The sequence below is a fragment of the Protopterus annectens genome, chromosome 4.part0, assembly GCF_019279795.1.
Source record: "Protopterus annectens isolate FY-2018-M chromosome 4.part0, PAN1.0, whole genome shotgun sequence".
Classification (NCBI taxonomy): Eukaryota; Metazoa; Chordata; order Ceratodontiformes; family Protopteridae; genus Protopterus; species Protopterus annectens.
Genome location: NC_056733.1, coordinates 926,579,471 through 926,596,156, shown reverse-complemented (window position 1 = coordinate 926,596,156; position 16,686 = coordinate 926,579,471). Strand labels below are relative to the sequence as shown.

Sequence of the window (16,686 nt, the reverse complement as noted above, 5' to 3'; positions counted from 1 at the left end):
TTCTCCATTCATGAGGCATGAAGTCTGTTTGGAGGCTATAGTTAAATAGCAATTCCAGAGGGCCTGATAGGTCATGTTTCATGCTATTTAGACGGCATCCTGGGATATTGTCTGGGCCCATTGATGCAATGTTCTTGGCCTTAGAGAGGGCATTAAGGACCTGTTCCCTAGTGATAGCTGGTGGAGTTATAGTTGATGGTATTTCCTGAGGGGGGAAAGTTAAGAGGGAGATAGAGGGGTAAAGTTGGAGATAAATTTGTCAGCCAGTAGGTTTACTGTATCTTCTGGCTCAGTATAGGTGGCTCCATTTACAACAAGCCCTGCACAGACTTGTGTTTTGCCTGTGAGGGTGCAGACATAGCTAAAGAATACCTTGTGGTTGTCCTTGTCTTGGGAGGCTAAATTTACGTCAAATTTATCTTTAGTACACTTCATTCGTCCTCTGAGTTGTTTAGTTTGATGATGGTGCATTTATCCTGCTGGGTGCTGCACCTCCTAATTGTTGCCATGATTTTCTTCCTCCTGCTGTGCAGCTGATTTATTTTGTGATTACACCAGGGTGGCTTGTTTTTTGAGTTAGTTCTGTACTTCTTCCTGGTGGTACAGCTGCCTCTATGCAGCTGTTAAAATGCTTGTACAGGGTTTCTATGAACAGTTCTGCGTAGGCAGCAGTCTTCTCAGGTTTACGGGGGCTTCAAATTTTGCTTGGTTATCACTTAGTAGTAGGAAGTTAGCCTTAGAGTAGTTCCTGAATATTTCAGGGTTAGCTGGGATTCCAGTTTTTTTTTTTTTTTTTTAATTCGAAGACCTTAACAGAGAAGACATTACACTAGGGGGTGGGCAACAATTTCCCGTATTAGTGAGGACCAGATCCAATATGGTTGCAGTTTGTGTTGGTTTGTTGACAGTCTGGTCCAGGGAATTTATTTATTTGCATTTGTTTAACGGGATAATCTGCTGGGCTAAGGTGAGCCCATTTTCAGTGGAGGCCCATGGAGAAAAGCTCTAGACATAGTACAACTAATACATAGTACATATATACAATCATATGGCACAACATTATACATGTACTATAAAGAAATACATTACATATGAGCAAGCAGCATAGTACAAATTCAATACGGCAACATACAGTGGAGGGCAATAAACAGTCTTAGCAGAACAGCAATCAGTAGGTCAATACAAGACCAGTCCTTAGAGAGGTAGATCATGACACTCAACAGTACATTTAGCAGTAGGTCCAGTTGATGATCGGATGAACTTGGTGTGAAATCTGCACAAGAAGTAAGATAGTGCTATCTAGGTAGTTTGTTTAGGCCAGATTCCAGAAGGGTAAACCTTCAAAGAAGTTTAGGAATATAGAAACACAATCTGGAGGTAAGTGCAGCTAAAGGTGCAGCGTTACTTTTGAGAAGTGAAGTCTTTCAGAACAGAAGAGAGCATGAGTTGTGATGTATAGCATAAGAAAGGAGAGAGTCCGGGGTGGGAAGAGGAAGATGAGGGGGTTCAGGTTTTAGGAACTGCATCCTTAGTACAGTGCACTGCTGTAGAGAGGTGAAGTGTTGTTTCGGGTGTAGCTTGAAGAGAGGGGCACTGCTGATAGACCTTATTGATAAAGATTATTCCATAGTTGAGCCATAGTAAAGATGTAGTGCATTTGCCTTGCTGCACAGGTTGATTTCACTACATTTAGGAGCAGTTGATTATTGGATTGGAGAGGTCTGTTTGGATGATATTGTATGAGTAGGGAAGACCAGGGCAGTTAAATGGTTTATAAATAAATTTGTGCGCCGTGGTTAATTGAATAAGTTACAGATGATGTGCTCATTCCAACCAGTGTAGCTGGTGCAGAGATGTGCAGTGGTGAGAAGAATAACTCGCATTTATTACAAATTTAGTGATTTTATTTTAACACGAGGCTAGACCGGCTTCGAGAGAGGCTTGAATATTGGTCAGGGGAGGTGGACCGTAAAGGAGAGGGTAGTAGGAAAGAAGAGGCGAGAGAGAATTTTGAGGAATGGCCGAGGAAGTATTTTTGTCTATGGAGAGTTTCCCAGTTTTTGGTGTGTTTTTCCTAATGGTCTGAATGTCCAGGTCAGTAGACAAGATTTCATCTGTGGTGCCTCACAGTTTGCTACATGGTACGACTTCAGTTGTTGTGCTGTTTTGGGCTTGGATGGTGACATTTTCCTTGTGTAGTGGAGTAGATTTTTATTGGTAGAAAAAAAAAAAGTTTAATTTTGTTAGGGTGTAGGGCACGATGGTTATTGGACATCCATATCTCTGTAGCAGTGAGGGCATCCTGTGTGAGTTGGTGTAGTTCAGATGGTGAGTTGGCAGCACAGATGATTGTGGAATCATCTGCGTATTAGATGACATCACTTTGAGTAAGAGAGATGTGAAAGTTACTAATAAAGATGCTGAACAAAAGGGGACCTAGTATGGATCCTTGTGGAACACCTGTCGTTGTCAAGGAAGGGAGAGAGAGTGAGTTTTGCCCTTTGGTTGCTTATTGCCTGTTAGTGAGGTAGTTTGTTGAGAACCCGTCTAGGGATTGGGGTGACATCCCTATGCCAGATAGTTTGGTGAGTAGGAGAGAGTGGGAGGCGGTATCACAGGCCTTGGAGAGGTCTAAGGAGAGAGGAGGCAATTTTTCCATCATCTTGGGCCTGGTTAACTGTGTTGGATTTCAGAGCCGTAGTAGTGCTATGACCTGTTTGAAATTCTTGTTGAGTGGGAGAAAGGATTTTGTTGTGAAGTACATGGTGAAGAAGCTAGGTGTGGATGCAATTTTCCAGGATCTTTGATATTGGTGAGAGGATAGCAATGGTTTGGAAGTTGGAGATGATGTTCTTCATCTCACATTGCTGCAGTCCTTACATATGGGTAGTCCGCTGTCCTCGGTCGGTCCGAATACCAAAGTATTAGGCTGACGTCGGTCAAGGCGCTTTAAACTGACATCAGGACGTCAGGGTACAAAAGCGCATGACCGACGTCATTTCCTCAGTCTTTTTTGCTGCATGGTCTGATGCAGAAGCAGCGTTGCAAGTGCCATTCGGCGTTCTGAAATTTTCGATTTTGGAAGGTCAGGACTTCTCTGATTCTCGGAAAAGGCTTAGGGAATTTTTGCTGTTACCCCAGCATAGGCCCTTGGCTATACCCCCTGTTCTGGATGTTGTGGAAGATGTGTTTGCAGAGGCTTCTCTTAATCCTGATTCTCTGCCTCCTGCTCCTGTTAAACCGGATAGGTATTACAGGGTGCCTGAGGCTCATAAATATCTTTATAAGAGTCCTAGGGCGGACCCAGAAACTATTAGTCAGGGACCTAAGGGTGTCAAGGCCTCTGTTGTAAAATATCCGGTTCCTCTAGATGAAGAAGCCAGAGCTTTGGATAGATGGGGAAAGAAGGTCTATACATCTTCTACCTTAGCTATGAGGGCTTTGAATTGCCAGTTTCATATGTTGAAATATCAAAACTTTCTTCTTTCTCAATTGAAGTCTAAGGTGGATGCTCTGGCGGAAGGCATTGAGTGTAAGGAATTACAAGATTTGGTGCATGTCTCTGAACAGGTGGGTAAGCATTCATTACAGTGTGGTTTTGATGCTGTGCAGGCCTCGTCTAGGGTGGCTGCCACTGGTTCAGTTCTTCACAGGCACGCCTGGCTGAAGGATCAGAATTTATCTGACCATGTTAAGACAAGGATTTTGGATGCTCCTTTGCAGTCTGATGTGTTTGGTTCACCTGTGGAGTCAGTCTTGAAGAAAATGGAAGACAAGGCTAAATCTATGCAGGCTGTTAAAGATTTTTTGCAAGTTCAGCCTCCGAAGTTTAATAGGAATTGGCCTGCTTAAGGGGTGGACGTATCCTTCTTATGATTCTCAGTCTAGGGGTAGATCTAGACATGGTAGAGGCAGAGCTCAGAGTTCTTTCAGACCTAGAACAGGGAGTTCACCTGCACAATCTTCGGGTGAGGGCAGGGGCCAGTCCTTTCGTAAACAGGCCCAATGACCTACTTTTTCAGCTGCCAGATCCTTCCTGCCTGGCAGCACCTTTGGGAGGAAGGTTAGCACTCTTCAAGGAAAATTGGATGTTGATTACCCAAGACAAATGGGTATTGGATATCATACACCAGGGTTACAAGTTTTATTTTCATACCTTGCCTCCTTTCAAAGGCATGCCGGACGTTCCTCCTCAGCAAAGACTAGAGGCTCACAAACAAATTTCTCTACTACTTCAAATAGGGGCCATACAACCGGTCCCTCTGCCAGAGGTGGGCCTAGGATTTTATTCTCGCCTGTTTCTAGTACCAAAGAAAAGAAACACGTGGAGACCAATTTTGGATTTATCTATCCTCAACACATATCTGGACATTCCCAAGTTCAAAATGTTGACGTTACAACAGCTTTTACCTCTGTTGGGCAAAGATCACTGGATGGTGACTCTGGATCTCAAGGAAGCTTACCTTCATGTTCCTATCAGGCCCAGTTGCAGGAAGTATCTGCGTTTTCGGGCTGGGACTTCACATTATCAGTTCTCTGCATTGCCCTTTGGCTTATCTACTGCGCCCAGAGTGTTCACGAAGGTTCTGGCTCCAGTGGTAGCTTTCTTCCGGCTAAGAGGAATACAAATCTGTCCTTATTTGGACGATTGCCTGATTCTGGCCCAAGAAAAGGACGAACTTCTTCATCATTTACAGTATGTGATGGCAGTGTTAAGATGCCTGGGGTATTCTGTGAACGAAATAAAGTCCAGTCTAGTACCCTCTCAGGACATGTGCTTTCTGGGTGTGAGACTGAATACAGCATCCCAGATGGCCTTTTTGACCCCGGACAAACAAAAGAATCTTTCTCTTTACTTCCACCAATTGTCTCATCAGTCCAGGCTGACTGCAAGGACAGTCCTTCAAGCCTTGGGGTTCATGGCATCTTGTATTCTGGTACTTCCCAATGCCAAACTGCATATGAGGAAGCTACAGTGGTATCTCAAGAATGTATGGACACAGCACTGCCAAGATTTGGACACTGTCATTCAGATAATACCTTGCATTCAAAAGGAATTTTTGTGGTGGGCTCAGGAATGTCACCTAAACAAGGGACTCTCTGTGACCCGGCCAGAGGCGAGTCAGATTTTAACGACAGATGCCTCAGACAAAGCTTGGGGAGCTCATCTAAATGGAAAATGGGTACAAGACACGTGGCCTGCCATACTTCAGCATCTACATATCAACTTGAAGGAGATGTTAGCAGTCCAATTTGCATTGATAGCTTTCAAGGATTTACTTCTTCCAGGGTAGGTGTTGATTCAAACAGACAACACAACTGTCATGTGGTACATCAACAAGCAAGGGGGAACGCATTCTTATCCTCTATGCAGACAAGCAATGATTTTGTGGGAAACTGCTCTCAGTTTACAGCTAAATCTTCAGGCAAGGTTTCTGCCAGGAGCACAGAACTCCTTAGCAGATGTGTTGAGCAGACAAATTATGGATCCCCACGAGTGGAAATTGGATCCTCATGTATTTCAGAGATTGACAGTGTTATGGGAACTCCAGACATAGATCTGTTCGCTTCTCCACTAAATTACCAGCTGCCAAAGTTTTGCACGAAAAGGTTTCATCCCACAGCTTGGAAAGTGGATGCTCTCTCTTTCAATTGGAGCAATCTTCACGTGTATGCCTTTCCACCTCTGCCTCTCCTCCCAAAGGTACTGCTGAAGGTCAGACAGGACAAGCCAAACATGATTTTAATAGCTCCAGATTGGCCTCGACAGCACCGGTACCCATTACTGAGAAGTCTGGTACAGGAGCCTCCATGGCCTTTGCCTTCGATTCCTCACCTGCTGTCTCAGGAGAACAGTCATTTACTCATTGTCAAACTTCATTCTCTACATCTGACAGCCTGGCATGTTCTGTTCTAAACCCTGGAGGGTCTCAGCTTCCACAACAAGTTTTGAATGTTATTTTGGAGGCCAGAAGGCCTAGTACAAGGAAAGTTTACGCAGATAAATGGAGGAGATTTTTATTTTGGAGTACAGCAAAGGACTTTGATGTTTCTAAACCTAATTTAAGTGTTGCGCTTCAATACCTTACTGAGTTATTGGACAAAGGTTTGTCCTTCTCCTCTATAAAGGTTCATGCTGCAGCAATTTCTGCTCACTATGACTGTGACCCACCATTATTTTGTCAGCCTTTGTTTAAGCAATTTCTTAGAGGGGCAAAGAATATAAGACCCCCACGTAGAGCTCCTACTCCTGCTTGGGATCTCAATTTTGTGTTGGAGAAACTCACTCTACAACCTTTTGAGCCTGCAGCATCGGCAGAGTTGAAATATTTATCATGGAAGACTGCTTTTTTGTTGGCCATTACCTCTGCGAGAAGGGTTTCTGAATTACAGGCCCTTATGGCAGTTGAGCCTTTCTTAATTTTCCACAAGGATAGGGTGTCTTTGCGTACTAACCCTTCTTTTATGCCTAAAGTGGTTTCTAGTGTGGCTTTAAACCAAACTATTCATTTGCCTACTTTTTATGCAAACCCCAAAATAAAGGGAAAGGATTTTGCACACTTTGGATATACACAGACAGTTGCGATATTATTTGAGCAGAACTAAAGGGTTCAGGCAGTCTCAGCAGTTGTTTGTTTCTTTTGCTTTGGGTTCTCAGGGCAAACCTGTTTCAAAACAAACTATTTTTAAGTGGATTGGTTTTTGTATTGCTTTCTGTTATTCCCATCATGGTAAGGAGATTCCAGCTGGGATTAGGCCTCATTCCACTAGGGCTACTGCCACTTCTACAGCTTTTTAAGGGGTGGCTACTAAGGATATTTTGGAGGCAGCTACTTGGAGTTCAGTGCATACTTTCTCTAAGCATTACCACCTTCCACTTTACTCTAAATCTAGGGCTGGATTTGCCACTGCAATTTTACAGGGCATTTTGGCAGCTCCTAATGCTTTATAGTTTTGCCATCCTCCCTTACCTCTGCTTTGGGATTCTACCCATATGTAAGGACTGCAGCAATGTGAGATGAAGAACATAGTACAGTTTTGTACCTACCATAAATGTAGATGTTCGAAGATCCACATTGCTGCAGTCCAATTTACCCTCCCTCCTTCCCCTCTGTTGTTGAAGGTGGTGGTGTGGTTGGTGTTGTACATATTGTAAATATGGTTAGTGCACGGGTGGTTGGTTATTTTTTGCTGGTTTATTGGCTTTAGGGCCTTCTGACATCTGGGGCAAGAAAAGACTGAGGAAATGACGTCGGTCATGTGCTTTTGTACCCTGACGTCCTGATGTCAGTTTAAAGCGCCTTGACCGACGTCAGCCTAATACTTTGGTATTCGGGCCGACCGAGGACAGCGGACTACCCATATGTAAGGACTGCAGCAATGTGGATCTTCGAACATCTACATTTATGGTAGGTACAAAACTGTACTTTTGTGTTAGTGCCTCCTTTATGTAGAGACTGAATTTATGCCCTCTTCCAAATAGTTGTTATATAGGATTCTTGAATAGATCTGTTAATAAGAATGCTGATAGGAAAGGCTGTAGAATTCATGGCAGTTTGTAAGAACTCAGGAGGTAGGTTGTCTGGGGCATTGGTGCAAGGTTTGAGTTTTTGGTTCAGCTTTACAACAAAATCCAGGAATGTCTGTGCCTATACGTTTGGTGTTGTATACGATTCCCAGTTAATGCTGGGGTAATTCACCTATGAATATGGTATTGGGTTGGATGGTGAGTGTCTTCAGTAAGTTTAAATACATAGTATGGGTTTCTTGGGTCCTAGAGGGGGACCTATAGCTTGCAAGGAGGTGGTATTGGATTTTTGCCCATAGTGATTTGAACGTGGAGAAGCTCAAGTGCATTGTCCTGTTTGACCAGCCTTGTGGTATATTTATTTTTGATGTTAATTGAGACACCTCCATCTTTAGTCCTTGTCTGTGTCTAAATGCAAGAGGCATTATAACCATACACTGTCAGGGTGCTGTCCGCAGGTTTAAACCACGTGTCAGTGACCGCACAAATGTCAGCATTCTGTAGGGTGAAGAGAGCTTCTAGAGAGTGGCGTTTTTTGTTGACCCTCCTAGCATTGAGAAGTAATACCTTGAGATTTTCTTGGTTTTGATTTGTTGGAATAACTTTGGCATTGCCTAACAAAAAAAGCATAATGGGGAGAACAGTGTTTTAGCTAGTATCCAAAAGCCTCGAAGCGAGAGTTGCAGACCATCTCTGGCAAAGCATTGGGATTTGAGCATCTCCTTCATGCTAACAGATATTGCATGCCCTTAGAATGACCTCAGAAACTGAGCCAGTTATTAAAGTCAGTCGTCCATTGTTCGTAATGTGACATCTTCCTTTGAGTAGGTAAAATGCTGTCAATGCTAGGAGTATACCAGCCTGGGACACGCATTCTGAGAGCTCCATGATGTCTCTCTTCGTATAGTCTGCAGAGGTATGTCTCAGGTTATTTGCATCTACATGGACTATGACTGAGTTGCACAGGTATTTGTGGTCCAATGACCCGAGTGCATGCATGATGTGACTGGTCCTGGCCCCTGATAAGCAACGGACTCCGATTTTTTTCCTTTCTCTTCCTGGTGAGACAAAAGTTGTAGAGGTTTTTGGGAGGTTTCTGAAGCTGCATCTTTTCCCATATTGTTAAAAGAATGAAATTCTTTAATAGATATGGGGGTAGTACCTCGGCCTCTCTGAGTCTAGGATCCGGTGTTTGCATGCATCATTCTGCCCTTGCTCATCAGGCGTCATAGACAGTGATGGTCATAAAGCAAGACGTTTTGCCTTGTACCAAAGAAAGGATGGTTTGTTCAGGTAGATGGAAGGTGTGGTTATATGTCAGCTTGAACTCTGTCAGAGGCCCATCACTGCCTGGACTTTGTTTCTTCAAGCTCTGCAGAAAACATAGTAACATGTCTTTTTAGTGGTTTAGAATAAAATGGAGTACTCAGTTTAATAAGATTGGAGATGTACTGATTATCATGTGGGTTAAATATGTTATGGTTAAAGTGGAATTTTTCTTTAAATTTAAGGGCATGTTAGGGTTAAGGGCCTTCATGAGGGAAATGAGATAGTAATTGATGTCCCTTGTTCACCCCTGCTTGTAAGGTGGTGGTCTTCCTTTTAGAGCCCGTTGGGTTTTGAAGATGAGGGGTTAACAGGTGCTGCTTAGGGGCTTCAAGATTTATGACTTTGGACCGCCATATTGACTTCCTTACACAGTGAGATGAGCAGTGACTGGTGCTCCAGAGGAATCTGTATTTGACTGTGGACAGCCATATTGATTTCCTTACAAACTGCGTTCAAGGGTGATTGGTGCTCCCTGACGAGTCAGAATTTGACTGTGGACAGCCATATTGATTTCCTTACAAACTGCATTAAAAGGTGATTGGTGCTCCCTGACGAGTCAGAATTTGACTGTGGATAACCATATTGATTTCCTTACAAACTGCGTTAAAGGGTGATTGGTGCTCCCTGACGAGTCAGAATTTGACTGTGGACAGCCATATTGATTTCCTTACAAACTGCGTTAAAGGGTGATTGGTGCTCCCTGACGAGTCAGAATTTTACTGTGGATAACCATATTGATTTCCTTACAAACTGCGTTAAAGGGTGATTGGTGCTCCCTGACGAGTCAGAATTTGACTGTGGATAACCATATTGATTTCCTTACAAACTGCGTTAAAAGGTGATTGGTGCTCCCTGACGAGTCAGAATTTGACTGTGGATAACCATATTGATTCCTTACACAGTGTTTTAGGAATGTAGCTGACCCGTCCTTTTCTATTCAGCCTGGGCTTGATAAGTATTTATCGCCGCTTTGATTTTTGTTGTTTTTTGTTTATATCCCCCATTTTAATTGATATTTGGAGTAATATTTGTCCTGAAACATGATTAAGGTAACTGGTATTTAACTGCAGGTAATGCAGTCAAATGTAGTGGAATACCTGTCCATAAAACTCTTTCTTTGGCAGGCAGCCCCTGTAGTTACAGTACAAGGGGTGATTTGTTATTCATCTAGCATTACGCAGACCGTTGAGGGGATGATTCAGCTAGGATTACCCAGACTACTGGGGGAATTCACCTTGCATTACCCAGACCATTAAGGGGGGGGTGATTCACCTAACATTACCCAAACCACTAATGGGGTGATTCACCTAGTATTACCCAGACCATGGAATTACTATTTCCAAATGTTGTCCGGACTTTGCTTTTATGTAGTGTGCCCTGTTTGTTTCTAAATGGTGACCACTGGAAGGTAAGGACTGTGTTGTATTGTACCCCCTATCCTTTTTGTTTTGATCACTGTGATTTAGGAAGAATTGTGTCATACCATGACGTGCTGGTTTTATCCAGCGGGAGGTGATAACTGTGCTGTGTTGTACCTGCCCTTTTTATGTTGAGTAGATGGAGATGAGGACTATGCTATGTTAAACCACCTGGCACTGAGGACAGTGAGTCAACCACCTTTGCATTGTGCCACTCTGTTTGTGGTGCTAACACTGCTTTTCCACAGCACTCTGTGTGATTGAAGAGATGATTTTGTTGATGTATTGCAGTTTTGGCTTGCACTGTTGGTGTTCACCACTTTCTGATGCAGAAGGAATGTTACTATATTGATGTACCATTCATTCATTGATCTGTTAACTGATTCAGGCCAAACTGATTGCATGGGACTGTTTAGCCTTGGCTATGCTGTATAGAAGATATTGATATAACCCATATTGCAATTATTGCAGCCTACAGGTGAGTGTTTAGTGTAAATTATGTCTTGTTCTGTGGCAGATAGCAGCTCGGACTCTTGGAGACCTTGTGAGGAAGCTTGGAGAAAAGATTCTGCCTGAGATCATTCCAATCCTGGAAGAAGGCCTGAGGTCGGACAAGAGTGACAAGAGGCAAGGTGTTTGTATTGGCCTTAGTGAAATCATGAAGTCCACCAGCAAGGATGCAGTAAGTACTGGTCCTACTTTTCATAATGTGTATTACTTAGAAGCACCGTCAGGGGATGCAACAACTGCAGGTGGTAAATAGTGCATGACGAAACATGTCCGATAACTGGCTTATGTGATACTGTATGTGGACAGTTATACTTGGCACTATGTGATGGCTAAGCACAGAGAGCTGCCTATCTTAGGGAATGGGTTGAAATAATTCAGTAGGGTAAGCTACTCGTTTTGTAAATATTTTGAGACCATCCTGCCCCCATCATCAGCGTGATTGTTGTGAGAGATTCAGTGGAGCAAAGTGCAAAGCAGGACACTGGCCATTCTTTTTATTCTCCACAAAGAAAGCGACACCACTCTTTTATTTCCAGAGAAGATAATTCAGAAGAGTCTCTTCATCCATTTGTAAGCCATCAACACTTTTACTTGTTGGGCGTCATCTGGCCTACTGAAGCATTTGTTGGCAAGGCTTCTGACACAGTCTGCTTTGGCCTCTTCCAGTAAAGAGGTTCCCAGCCGTCCTACCTTTCCAAGGTTGTTTGGCTCTCCCTGTTTGAATTCTTCATGAACTGTCTTGAAAGATCCCTAGATGTTGACTGCTGGTCACTGATGCTTACGAGCTGATGTTATTGAAGGACATTTTTTTCAGATACATTGTTTCCTGTACAAAGCTTTTATCCTTTGACCTTGGGGTACTTGCTAAATTGAGGTCTTTGTGCAGAACTTCAGGAGCTTTAACTGGACATGTTTCTGAGAACAAGAAAACTTGGACATGGTTTCTGTCAGTAATGAATTTTCTGATGACTCTCTAAAGACACGGCAGTAGAGAGAATGAGAAAGCAGAGGATTTTGTAGACGTTTCAGCATGTTAGACTCCCCTAACAGTGCAGTCGCTTGCAACTTTATTTTTTCTTTTCATTTTGCAACCTTCCTGTTGCCGACATATTAAATCAGATATTTTTTTGGGACAGTGGCATAGTCGCCATTTAGCTGCTTTTTCCGAAGGATGTCTACCATCTAGGATTGTTTGATTTTACTTATTAGATATTATGTTCCATGTGATGGCCAAAGTCTGCTTCTCAGCAGTTTTGCTTTTGTGAGTCTTTTGATGGTAGTCCAGTGGCTTGGTAGATATGTAATTCTTTGCACAAGTCCTTTCCCATGCTTAGACTTAAACATCATCATTTTAGCCTCTTGCTCATAGAACTGGACAAATGACCAAGCCTTCTGTGTATGCCTGCTTATAATAGCCACCCTGAAATTTCTTTTCCTAAGTTTGTATAAAATGAGCTATGTAGGGTGCTTCCTTTACTTGAGAGGGATATTCTTCAATGTTTTCACCATCATACTACAAAGTTACGATTGGACTTTCAGAGGGAGCCTCAGTGGTAGGTCTGCTGTTGAGGTCATACTTCTGTTCTCCCCAGTTCTTGTGTTTTATCTGTGAGGCTTCTGCAGTCTGGAGCACAAGCTCCCTTTTCCAGCACATATTTGATGTCATGGTTTACACTCCAAGAACACATCTAGCCTCCCAATGCCTTTCTTTGCTTTTGTGCTACTTAGTTTGGAACTCTGTCCTCATGCATATTGTGGAGAACTGTCTACATTTAAATTCTACAACAGCTAAGTCATCTTTGTGCTCATGTAAGAGTCAGTATACAGTCTAAAACCTGCACTCATGTTGTTACTTGAAAAAAAATTGAGTTACTTCATAACTGCCAATTTTTCATCAGAATAGAGAAGCTCTTAACTTAACCTTGCTTGTCAGAGAAAGACAGCAGTTCATGGTGCCCAGCTATGAGACTGGTAGGATGTTCCCCTTGTGGAGTACCATTCCTTTACCTCAGAACCATTAGAAGATTATGGGAACCATGGACAAACGAGTCAGACCTTCCCCGCATGTGGGTACATCCTTGAGAGATTACCTTCCAATCCCCGATTTATCATCTTGGTGCCTTGTGCAGCAGAGGCTTAAGCATCAGCTTGTCCTTCTCTTTCCCAGCCCATGAGAAACCCTGGAAAGGTTAGAGTGGGCACTGCCCAGCCTCCTGTGGAATGGCTGAAGGGTTTTCATGACTGGTTTGTTCACAGAAAGTGGGTCTTTGAATTCCCTGGTTGTGGCTTGGTGGTGACAGTCTGGCAAAAGGACTGTTCTCTCCCTTTATCCCTTTGCATCCCGAAGGGCATGATGGCCCAGAGGTACTGGGATTCACTACATCCACTGCTCAGACTGTAGAATTCAGAAAGTGCAAAGTCTGGTAGGACCCGTTTGTTCAGAAGTATGCATCCTTCAGGTATTTGGTCTAGTGCGGGACATAAAAAGCCCCATGTCATCATTCCCCAGTATTAATACTTTGGCACAATGCAACGTCCAACACTTTTTATCATTTTTTATCACACGTTTGACTTCATACATGCCGGACTTGCACATTGCACCCAGTCCAGATCTGAGGTGGGGATCATGGTCTCCCTAACCTCTTGCTAATTGAGGAAAATGCAGAGGACACAGAAGTCATCTTTGAAGTGCATTAATGAGAGCTCTCCCCCTTCCCCTTCTGAGAAAAGGTTTTTGAAGCTGTCCATAACTAAAGGACCCCATTCTTCTGCATTTCCCCCAGAATACCTCAAAAGGTCTACTGGGAAAAAATGGTGGTGGGTCTGCCCACCTTTTTGGAACTTGTGATTAAGAGTTCCACATATGCAGACTGGAAGTGTCCTGAAACTGTTTCCTTGTCTGGTGAGATGACATCTGCTGTACCTGTTCAATGCTGAGTGGAATGGAAATCTGATGAAGCATACTTGAGTGCATTCTTGCATATTCCTTCAGTCCAGCAGTTACCACAACACATGCCAGCAGAGATGGACTTCAGAGCTTTGGACAGTGTTGTCTAGAGTGAGGAATATTCTCTGTTATTGAATGTTGGGCCTTTTACCCATCAGCTGTCTGTGTCAACTATCAAGACTCAAATTCGTGCTAGTAGATCAGGGGCTGGAAAAAGATATTTCAGCCATTCCTAAGTCTAGGCTTTAGAAGGAGCTTGGACCTTATGTGTGACATCCTGCATGAGCCAGCACATAGTTTGGCTGTGAAATATGCCTGCTTAGGATGATCTGGCTGAGTCTGTCCTCCCTCAAAGATTGGCTGTAGCAGGCCATTTTGACTGCCCTTTCTGAATGGAAGTGCTCTTCAGCCATTTTGGACTGTTTTCTTCCAAAGAGACGTCCCCTACAGCCGTTTATGACTGCTCTTTTCTGAAGAGATGTCCTCTTCAGTCATTGTGGACTGCCTTTGAGGGGAGTTCCTCCTCATCCAACATGTGCAGGACCTGAGTGATGACTTCATGAAATGAAAAAATAAACTTTCACTACTGTGAGAGCCTTTATAACCCATTTAGACTACCCACATGTTAGGCACAGCCAGCCACCACAAAGAAACCTTGTGCAAACTGAAAAGAGCTGTTAAGTGTTGATAGGGTCTTGCCATGTCCTACCAGCCATGTTAATCAGGAATATGACTGCACTGGTCCAACATTTGCATTTTTGATTTATATATCTTTTATTTTGCCTCATCTTGGAGAACCATCAGAAAGGAGTGGTATGTGCTCACTGTGGTCATGGAAAGCTGCACCTTCAAACTCTTTGATTACCCATGAGAAAAAGTAAGCTTGGAGTCCTAGCCATCTCAGCTGAGCTCCTGGACATGCCATGGCTGTACAGCTTAGGTATTTGGAGAGGCTGCTTCTCTTCTGGATCGAGACCCAAGGGGCCATCTAATAATGAGCTAATTGAAATCCTTAAACCATTAAACACAACTTAAAAGAATACCTGTCAAAATCCTGGAACTGCTCCTGCTCACATCCCTGCTGAAATTAGAATCCCATCCTGCTCCCATTTCCTTCTTCAATCATTTATTATATTCCTTCTTCAGTCATTTATTATATTCCTTCTTCAGTCATTTATTATATTCCTTCTTCAATCATTTATTATATTCCTTCTTCAGTCATTTATTATATTCCTTCTTCAGTCATTTATTATATTCCTTCTTCAGTCATTTATTATATTCCTTCTTCAGTCATTTATTATATTCCTTCTTCAGTCATTTATTATATTCCTTCTTCAGTCATTTATTATATTCCTTCTTCAGTCATTTATTATATTCCTTCTTCAGTCATTTATTATATTCCTTCTTCAGTCATTTATTATATTCCTTCTTCAGTCATTTGTTATATTCCTTCTTCAGTCATTTATTATATTCCTTCTTCAGTCATTTGTTATATTCCTTCTTCAGTCATTTATTATATTCCTTCTTCAGTCATTTATTATATTCCTTCTTCAGTCATTTATTATATTCCTTCTTCAGTCATTTATTATATTCCTTCTTCAGTCATTTATTATATTCCTTCTTCAGTCATTTATTATATTCCTTCTTCAGTCATTTATTATATTCCTTCTTCAGTCATTTGTTATATTCCTTCTTCAGTCATTTATTATATTCCTTCTTCAGTCATTTGTTATATTCCTTCTTCAGTCATTTATTATATTCCTTCTTCAGTCATTTATTATATTCCTTCTTCAGTCATTTATTATATTCTCATCTTGTCTTGCGTTTGCTACTCTTACCTTCTTGTTCTTCTTTTCTGTTACCTTTGCTACCTCTGTCCAGTACTCCTTATTGCTCTTTCATATCCAGTGCCCCCCCCTGCCATTACTACCACTTTAATCCTTCTCCTCACACAACGTCCTTACTGACCCCCCACCATTACTACCACTTTAATCCTTCTCACACAACGTCCTTACTTATCCTTGTATCTAAACAACTTCCAGTCTTAGTCTACTGATGTGTAATCGTGCCTGCAGCTTGATGCACCGTTTTCTGTTTGTGTCTCTGTTTATCTGTTACTATGCTTGTTTTAGATTGTGTTATGTCTTTGATTAAATCTCTGTAATAGCACTGGAACTTTTGTCCCCGGACCCCCACTGAACATGGGTACCTCTGACCCAGCTAAACTTTCCTGGTAAACAAATGTCAAATAAATAGTCTATTACCTCTTGGTTGTGGAGGGAAAAGAGGGCTTCATTTATCCTGGATCTTAGTCATTTATTTGTTTACTGGGGTAGTGCCCTTGTCCATTTGATCCGTTTCTGAGGCAGCCCAAGAAAACATGGTCATAAGTGCACAATGAGTTAATTGTGTTTAAACAAAATTTGCAGATATGCTCAACAGAGGAGTTGTATACAATGTGTACAGACCCAAGTCAGAAGCATATACGGACATTCAGTTGTGGAAGAGTAGGTGAGAGTGGATAGAAGAGAGAGTAAGGTTGGGTTTTATTAGGCCCTGTATCAGCTTAAGAGAAAAGGTATTACTGACCTGTATGTGGGGGGAGGATTAGGAAGGTACTTGCATTTGGCTTGTTTGAGGAGCTGTGTTGTAAATTGTGACATAAATTTGGAATAAGAAAGAAGCCTTTTAGATAGGTGGGAAGGAATGTTGGATTTCAGAGAATGGGTTGGGGCTATGCCTCCACAGGATACTTGGGGGTTTCACTGGACATGGACACCTTTAGTGTCATTGTTTTGGTCCGCATAGGAAGGTCATTTGATGCACTTTTTTGGGGTAAATTTCAGTATAGCGTGTTGCTACTTGGTTTGCCCTGTTCTGAAGTGTTTATCGAAGTAGTGGCCCCATTGATGTAGAGGGCTTGCTGTAAAATAACTTTATATTCCTTTACCTGG

The 16,686-nt window shown here is 42.4% G+C and overlaps 1 protein-coding gene across 1 annotated transcript in view; it reads left to right on the top strand.

Annotated features, from left to right (window-relative positions):
- Positions 1-16,686, top strand: part of GCN1 (GCN1 activator of EIF2AK4) — a gene marked incomplete in the record, with an annotated part of 2,100,248 nt that overhangs the window by 1,559,608 nt on the left and 523,954 nt on the right. Inside the window, 1 exon segment of the mRNA XM_044068902.1 lies at positions 10,793-10,957. Within this exon segment, the coding sequence (XP_043924837.1) occupies positions 10,793-10,957 (165 nt within the window).